At 38.0% G+C, this 9229-nt stretch overlaps 1 protein-coding gene across 2 annotated transcripts; it reads left to right on the forward strand.

The window, feature by feature from the left end:
• Positions 1–891: 891 nt before the first annotated feature.
• On the forward strand, positions 892–8731 carry LOC121321342 (cysteinyl leukotriene receptor 2-like). Of its 2 annotated transcripts, XM_041260240.1 has the most exons (3): positions 892–1013; positions 2942–3405; positions 4932–8731. In XM_041260240.1, exon 3 carries the CDS (start codon positions 4973–4975, stop codon positions 5936–5938), a length of 966 nt encoding a protein of 321 aa, XP_041116174.1. In that variant the 5' UTR covers positions 892–1013; positions 2942–3405; positions 4932–4972; the 3' UTR covers positions 5939–8731. The 2 variants fall into 2 exon arrangements, with proteins under 2 accessions (XP_041116174.1, XP_041116173.1); XM_041260239.1 differs by lacking the exon at positions 2942–3405 and having other exon boundaries at positions 4932–8730.
• The last annotated feature ends 498 nt before the right edge of the window (positions 8732–9229 follow it).

Below are 9229 nucleotides of genomic sequence, written 5' to 3' on the forward strand. Positions count from 1 at the left end.
TTTTTTCCAGGACCGCTAGAATGATTATCTGGCTTCATTGTGGGCTTTTCAAGAAGGTCTGCTCTCTCAAGTGCTGTGTGAAAACTACATGAATACAGAACGTAAAACACGTATGGCTTCAGTAGTCTAGGTAGAGCTCTTAAACAGTGACAGATGTGACATTTATCTATAGTATTTTACATTTAATCTTAAATATCTGGCACTGCAAATTGTATCAGTACTTTAAAAGTCATTCTACACAAAGGGCCTTTCTTTTTTTATTAGAAGCAGATACAGGGAAGTGCTTTTGCTCATTTGAATGGTTTATATAGAGAAGAGACACTTTAAAGCTCCCAAACATTCATATACATCAAGGGTTAAAATGTTTACAGCCGTCTACCCCTATTTAATAACAATTCTGGTCAAATCTGGTAAAATTGGGAAAAGTATTTCAAAATGTTATTTTTCTTAGATCTCCTGTAATCATTTGTGTTTCATTTTGAATTCTCGATGTTTGATATCTCCAGAGTGAAATCAAGTCTGTAACCTAGTGTACAGACTGATGTCTTTAATATCACTGTAAATATATCAATACCCCTGTAACTATATTGAAGTGGTATATTGGGTGCTAGTGTCTCCCACTGTTTATACGTTACCGTATATTAAGCAATATTGAAAGTGGACTGTAAAGTAAAATCATTCTCAATTACTGTGACTCTGGCGATCAACCCTAGTTTACATCTATTACCTAGTTCTTATGTAAAAGTTATGCTTTGATGCTTTATGAAAATGGTTTCAGATAACACGAGAGAATACAGGACAAGCCTGTTAGTGAGCCAAGAGCTTCTGGTCCCTCCCATTCACATGATAAATAAGCTAGCTTGAGAGTTTCATGTTCAGTCTGGAGCTTAACCCACTGCACTCAATTGCTGCAGAATGATTTTCTTAAAAAAGAGAAGGAAGTCAATGTACTGCCCATGTCGATTTAATTAGAAAAACAAAGAAGCACAGTGGACTGGCAGCAGTCTAAAAAGGTAAGTTTCTTCATGTTAAGGGTGATTTTGTATTAAAATATTATTTTTTTTCCTGTTGAAATTTCTCATAGTGTCCAAATGTTTTGCTTAAATGTGGTGTTGGATCCTATGTTTTCACAGGTCTTGTTTTGTGAAAAAAATGCCACTCATGAATCATTGATCCACAAACAAATGTATTACTGTGAAACAAATGATACGAGTAGTGGTAACAGTGTATGAAAAATCCACCAAGATTTTTTCACATTACATTTTTAAACTAAAAGTATTTGCATCTAAAAATAATTAATTTTTTAGAATGCCTTTACATTAATAAGTGGTTGCTTTTTTGCTTGGAGACTGCTGTTTTATCTACGAGTGAACACCCAGTCTACTGGTGATCCTACTTGTGCTGTAAGCTAATGATTACTGTACTGCATGCTCTTTGTCTTGTTTTTGTCTTTAAGAGTTTACCATAGTAAAAGCATAGAAAAGTGTAATAAAGCACAGTGAAAGCAAAGTAAAGGAAAGGTAAGCATTTCAAAGAGCGAGGTATGGAAAAGCATATTAGTACCAAGGTAAGCTATGGTACATACAAAGGAAAAGCATGATAAACTTATGCTAGTGAGCTCACAGAACCAACTAAAAGGAAATGTGGAACTACATGAGCTCAACCCTTGCAGTCTCATCAAAACTTAAACTAGAAATTAACTGTTTGAGGGTCATCTTTGATCCTGATCTATCATTTTAGACTCATATTAGGGAAGTTACTAAAGTATCTTTTAACATTTGAGAAATATAGCCAAACTAAGACCAATTATTTCCATCTCTGATGCCAAGAGACTGATACATGCCTTTGTTTCATCTAGAATTGATTATTCTAATCCCACTTGCAGCTGATTCAGAATACCACCGCTAGAATTCTGACTAAAACCAGGAAAAGTGAACATATTACCCATGTTTTGGCCTCTTTACGCTGGCTCCCTGTGCAGTATAGAATTGATTTTAAGATTTTGCTGTTAACTTACAAGGCCCTGAATGGATTAGCACCTAGTTATTTGCAGGAGTTACTGACCCCATATCTTCCAAACCGCACTCTGAGATCACAGGATGCGGGGCTGCTGGTTATTCCTAGGGTCAACAAAAGCAACATGGGAGGTAGGGCTTTTTCTTGTAGAGCTCCTAAGTTATGGAATGCTCTGCCTTCATTTGTCAGGGAAGCTGGGACTGTTACAGTTTTCAAGTCAAGACTAAAAATGCATTTTTATAAAATGGCTTTCTTATCTTAGTGGGTTTTAATGTAACTTTAAAATTGCAGCTTTTGTATTATTATTGTTAATAATTGTTATTTAAATCTGTTATTTAAATGATCTGATAGTTGCAGTTGTATGTGTGACATGCTATACAAATGTATTGTGGTTTGTTCTTTTTTTCTGCTATGTACTGTACAGTGCTTTGAGATACTTTTGTATAAAAAGCGCTATATAAATGCAATACATAAATAAATATATGCCAGATGAAGCTCTGCATCTGCTTAGCAATGCAGTGTAAAAATATTCACATTGCAGCTTTTAATATGACTCACCCTGCACACCACATTTTATAAAAAATGCGGTGAACTTATCATACAACTTAAGGAAAAAAATAAACCAAAAAACATTTTAGCAGTGTGACGGGGTACCCCTGTGCATATTATGATTTGTATTGTTTGGCAGGACGAGCGAGGTGACGTCCGCCTTTATTTGTTATTGTTTTATTTTAGTTTTTAGAAAATACCTCGTGAGAATGTGTGACTGCCAGCTACTGATTGTTTAACTAAGGGGTAATAAGATAATGAATTAATAGCTAGTTACGCCCTGAGCCATAATATAAAAGACCGGCAGTTTGGCTGCACAGGGAGCATTTTGTTCAACCTGTTTATTTGTTAATTTATTATTAAATACGTGTAACAGCTGGCCACTCCCAGAGAAGTAGGATGATCAGAGGAGCAGCAGCAGCCACCAGGGGTTTGCCTTACCTGCCTGAAAGGGGAAGAGTGGTGCTTCGTGTGTGGCAAGGTTGGGCACATATCACCTAACTTGTTGGGAGAAGGAGCAGGTTGTCCAACCAAGGCTGGGTGAGGCACCACAAAAACGGAGGAGAAACAGGAGTCGCTGCTGCTCCTGAACACGAGAGAAGGGGGAGATGGACCCTATGATCCTGCCATGTGACCCCTGTGATACAGGGGGAGTACTCCACTGCGGAGAAGAAAGATGAGGAGTGGTGTGCCTACTGCTATCGATGTGGGCATGAGGAGGTCAACCGGGACCACAGACGAGGAGTAGGATGAACCTGAAGTCCCACTGTTGCCTGGGGAGGCCTGCTCACCGTCGCCTGGGGAGGCTAATTTGCCATCATCTGCTCGCTGTCGCCTGAGGTTGTATCATTTGTAACACAACATCTTTGAGAGAACAACTCAATTGAGCCCTTTGCTCAGTGCTGGGCTGCAAGTACCTCTTTCAACACACTGGAGAAGTTATTGTAATGAAGGGCAATGCAATGCATTTCAATACACTGAAATGTCTCCAGTTCCTCATTTTAATAAATAGTTGATTTATTAGGTACTTTTTCAAATGGCCGTGTGATATCAAAGTATTACAGCACTAAAAAGAGAAACTATTATTTGAATGAGTTTTGTTTGTTTTCAAATAACAGAACATGCCTATATTTGGTCCCCAAACCAACAGATCTTTACATCATGCAAACTTGAATTAATGGTTGCTAATGGTCAAACCAGTTAATAATTCCACAGACAGACAGATTCATGTGGAAGGCTGTGATCACCTTAGGGAGGAAGGCAGGGTTTGTATGTAGTGATACCCTGATATCATCATCCCAAATACGCATACAGTAGCTGTGTACCAACAGCACCTGTGGCTCACTGACCCGCTTTGCAGAGGTGATAGCCAAGAAGAAGGCTGTGTTCATAGACAGATACTTCAACTCTATGAAATGTATGGGCTCAAGCAGAGGAGCTTCCAGTACAAAATCAAGGCTTCATTCAGGGAGAACGACCTTCCTTGGGGGTCGTAACCACCAAGCACCCTTCAAAAACCGGGTTGCTAGTATATGAGTGCCCAGTAGACATGGCATACAGATATGGCTGCTAGGTACACTCTGGCAACAGTTGGATGCGTCTGTCATCACCAACTGACGGTTGTGTATCACTCCCATCCTTATGCCTTTGCTCGGTGAGTAGCTTGCCTCCACCAACGTAGGGCTTCCCAGCATAGGTGAGACATGGTCAGCCAACGGTGTCTGTTGCACTTGGGGTGTAGCTGAAAAGGCACTGAACCACACTTGGATTGAGTGTATCTGGAGTAATCCCAGTTGGGTGGCTGATGAGGCCGTGGCCATCAGACACAGTAATTTTTAACATAACACCAATTGTACTGTGAACCCTTGTTGAACAGGGCCAGACAGTTACGAATGGCAGCTACTCTGTTGTCCAAAAGGTAGGCTCGCATTGTAAGGGAATCCAGCCAGAGACCCAAGTAGACCATACTTTAAAACAGTATTAATTTGGAAAAGTGCGGGGGGCTAAGGAGAGGCTGAATGGCAACATGAAAAGGTGAAGGTCCTCTGAAAGGCAAAGAAGAGATACTTCCTGTGCGCTGGATGAATAGGGATGTAGAATACCCCTCCTTTCGGTCCACTGATATAAACCATTCACCTGGCCTGTCTGTCACAGTGCCTGAGTAAAAAAAGTTAAAGTGCCAGGTTGCTGGCGGGATATTTAACATATTGGACCAAAGAAACTTCATGAGGTGTGTACTATTCGGTTTATGCAATGATATTTTGTGTTTTCTGTAATTGTTACACAATGAAGTGCTTTCCAGGTTGCAGTGTACTTGCTAAGGTTGCTTGTCAAGATAATCAGTTGTACTTCTTTTTTTTCTGCAGAAAGAAAAACAAAACCCTGTTGAATCCCAGGTGAAACAAACATGAATAACTCCAGCAGCCATCCCAACTGTTCCATCAATGACTTCAAGTACCACGTCTATCCTGCAACGTACTTAACTATCTGGGTTGTTGGGTTTTTTGGAAATGGTGTCTCCTTGATCATCTTCTGCAAGCCTAAAAAGAAATGGAGTTCAGTCAACATGTACCTGTTTAACTTGCTAATCTCTGACTTAATACTGGTGTGCGCTCTTCCCTTCCGCGTGACTTACTACCTGATGGAGTCACACTGGATTTTTGGGGATGCCATGTGCAGAATCATGTCTTATGCTTTTTACCTAACCATGTACAGCAGCATCTATTTCCTGATGGTGCTCAGTATTATGCGTTTCTTGGCCATAGTGCGCCCCTATAAATTTGTGATGCTCAGAAACACAGACAGTGCCAAAATAGTGTGCTGCATAGTTTGGTTTTTTGTTGCGGCAGTTTCTTCCCCATTGCTTTTATCTGGGATTAAAAATCAGGGAGACAAAGTGAAATGCCTAGATCCTGAAAGTAGAAGTGTGCAAACTATTTTATTGATGAACTATGTGGTTCTTTTGATAGGGTTCCTTATACCTTTCACTGTCATTGTTGTCTGCTACTTCTTTGTTGTCAAAACCTTAATGAAACCCAAAAACAAGCAAAAGAAGAGACCCTCCCATAAAAAGTCATCCGCCATGGTTATCATTGTCACTTGTATTTTTTTAATTTGCTTTTTGCCTTACCACATAGTCAGGACGCTTTTTTTGGAGACCTACAGGATACAGTCCTTGCTGCCCAGCAGTGAGAGCTGTGACTATATTAACTGCATACATAAGGTAGCTGTGGTCACCCTCTGCCTTGCAGCATCAAACAGTTGCTTGGACCCGCTGTTGTATTTCTTTGTGGGAGAAAACTTCATGTATTGGTGGAGAAAGCGCAAACAACAGACAGAATTAAAGCAGCTAAATACGAAGGACCCTAACTGAGGGCTCTGTGTTTTCATATCTTCTGTGAATACCAAAAAAAGTGCCTTTACTTGGGAGCTCTTTACTTGATTGTATTTTGTGAATCATATTTTATAGAATAACTTTTCTAGCCCAGAAGACATGTTTTGTACTTGACGCTACTGAATATTTTTTTAAATCTTATTTTTAAACGCTTTTGCATTTATTCAAATCCAAATGACAGAATGACTGGGTCAATAACATTGTTTCAAATTACTGTTGATCTACGGAAATTAATTCTCTGAATTCATCTGTTTAATTTGGATGCTCATTCATGATGATGGCCACACGCTTCCCATTCAGTCCTATCTTATGTTTTTTTTTTTTTTTTATACCATAACTTCTTTTGTATGTATCATATCTTGACTGATCACAACAGTATAAGGCTTTCTTTATTACGTGGCTGTTTTTGTATGTGTGTCTTAGATACTGTTATAACTCAACTGTTATTCGTTAGAAAACATTTAGATTTTAATCTCAACCCACTTGAACACTTTACAGACACTGGATGTGGTAAAATTATACAGTGTGTATATCAACCATTTCTAGGAAGTTTGACACCTTGTCTATGGAACAGCTATCGTATATAACAAAATGCACTTTGTTGGCATTTTAAAAGATGCACTCACTATTACTTAAAACATTTCAACTGTAACCATGTATACATCCACAAGAGACATGTACATCTGTGTTAATGTACAGCATATAGTATATTAATCTAATCATGTACTAGACCATACATTAAAGCTTACCTGCCAATGTATTTTGTGTTTTATGTTGCATGCAAATTGAGAATGTAAGCCTTTTTAGATGCACTCAACAAAGAGGATTTGAGCCATTCTAGAACAGGTCAACCCCTGTTGGAATTCTCATTTAGTTCAGGGGAGATACGATTTTCAAAAAATAAACCATGATAACTACACATAACTACAGGGTGCATCAAGTATGCAACAAGTCTTTTTCTTTTACTAAGGAGTCTGCTGTCTCCAAATACACTAGATATGTCCTCTAGTTTTGTTATTGCTGTACATGACAAGTGTTTTGGTCTCTCCTTTAAAAAAAAAAGTTCTGCTGATTCCACTTAACTGAATCAGTCATTCGGTTCAACGACAGGCTGCAGTCGTTAAGTACCTTTTTGACATTGGTTTATACAAACTGTGCCTTGTAATTTTATTACAGGATAACAGGATTTGGAATCCCACTGAAAGTGAATGGCAGAAAGATGCCACTTGTCATGTAATAGCCTGTTAACTTTATCCATATAAATATAAATAATGACAAGAGATGTAAAGTTCACTGCTTTTTTCTTAAACAGAAAATAAGCCATTACTAGTGCTTGTTCCCTAAAGAATACTTGTAAAGTGTTGTAAAGACTTTTTTTTTAACGCACATGTACTTTCTATTTGTGTTTCTCAAAGCTGCTTTTAAATACTTGTGTGCACACTTCAAGAATCACAAACCCATTCCATAATCGACACTATTTTCAGCATACATTGAAATTGTACAGCACAATGTTTGTGATTTTAGCAACCCCTAACCATTAGCAGTTTTGTTACTTTAGTCAACACAACCATGACTTCATATAACATACACTGATAACACAGGCCACCTTGTAATTGACAGGCTGTTTGGAATGGACAAGATGATAATAGCACTGAGGCACTCAACTAACAGCATGCACAATTTATAAATTTCACCACTATTATATTTGTATTGTATAACTTATATGTGTTTTACTTTCTCATTTCACTTGCTTTGCATTGATTCTAACCTCCTTTATTTTATTTACTTCTGTTTAAAAATATATTTTCCATGAAGGGACTATGACTGTGACACCCTGCACATGTGCTTTTGGCAGGCATAGGGTTAAAAGTGTATGTATGTACACTTGTACGTATGTATGTCACTGGCATGCTTATTTATGTATGTGCATCCCATTTGTTCCTTTTTTTGGTAAAATAATTTAATAGGGAGTTATAACATGAATTTAATTTTAACAGGATATAACATGATTTTATTTTAAATATTCATTGAGCTGCAGTAAGCAGGATCTTACAGAAACTTAATGTGCTGCATGATTCAGGTTAGACCAGTCTCCCCACACTTTAACGTGTCTCTGCTTTATTACATGACCGAACAACTCAGTGACTGACAAAATGTTCTCCATGATAATTACATTAAATAATCAGTTTTAACTTAACTTATTCTCCCCTCACTATAGAATGAATGTCATGTTGCAAATCTGCGATAGTTTGCAGGTAAATGTAATGGAATTATGCTCTGATTAACAAGTATGTCAGTAACATATACAGTATATTCCCCTCCACACCACAGTAAATTCAAAATGTTCAATTAGCAGCTACTGTATCAGTAGGATGAAAAGTGCAGAAAAAAATGGTCCAAACAATGTTTCTCTCAAAAACGTCTGTGTATATTGCACAAATAATAAAACACTTAATTCCTCACAACAAGCTCTGGCACCAGATTTACGTTTCAGTGCTAGGCCCTTTGTTTCACAAAACACCTCCCTGTAATCAACCCGTTGCCATGGTTTCTCCAATCCTTGTCTGCCCCGTGGCTGATTGCAAGGGAGTCCTTTCGTGTACGTGCAGCTATGCAAGCCCCCTAATATGGTCACCTTCTGGTTTCTGCCTACTATCGAGGCTGCCCATCTAGGAGGAAGCATACCACCGACCTTACACAGCACCCTTTCTGGTCAGGAGGGAGATACACAGTTTGGTTCCTTCGCTCTTACCTAACGAAAAAAAGAAATGGCAATGAAAATTGTATGTGGTATTGAAAGCCTAGATGTCATTAGGTAAGCAAATCAGGTGTTGTTGTCATGGTTTTTGTGCTCTTCACAGGATAATAAACCTATTAAACAGAATAAGAACATGTCGAGATTATATGATTCGAGGGTGAACAATGGAGATAACAAAATCATTCCTATAAATACATCTTACATCTTCCTGTATAAAAGACAAACATGTTATGGTAACATTTGGTCATGTTTTATTTTAAGTTTATTAAGTGTGAACAACTAGCTTAACCATAATAGAACACTCAGTGAAAGTATATATAAAAATACTACTGTACGTAAAACATTGATTTGACAAATGTTTTGGCTAAAGTCCTTCTCTTTTCCATTGAAGACACTGAGAAAGACTTCTAGTCAAAACCTTTGTCAATCATTTTCTTTCAGTATTTCTAAAACAACTAACAATTAATGATGTTCCTTTTTGTTATTGATTAGGTAATATATAGTAACCTTTT

This window comes from Polyodon spathula, chromosome 9 (assembly GCF_017654505.1).
Source record: "Polyodon spathula isolate WHYD16114869_AA chromosome 9, ASM1765450v1, whole genome shotgun sequence".
Taxonomy (NCBI): domain Eukaryota; kingdom Metazoa; phylum Chordata; class Actinopteri; order Acipenseriformes; family Polyodontidae; genus Polyodon; species Polyodon spathula.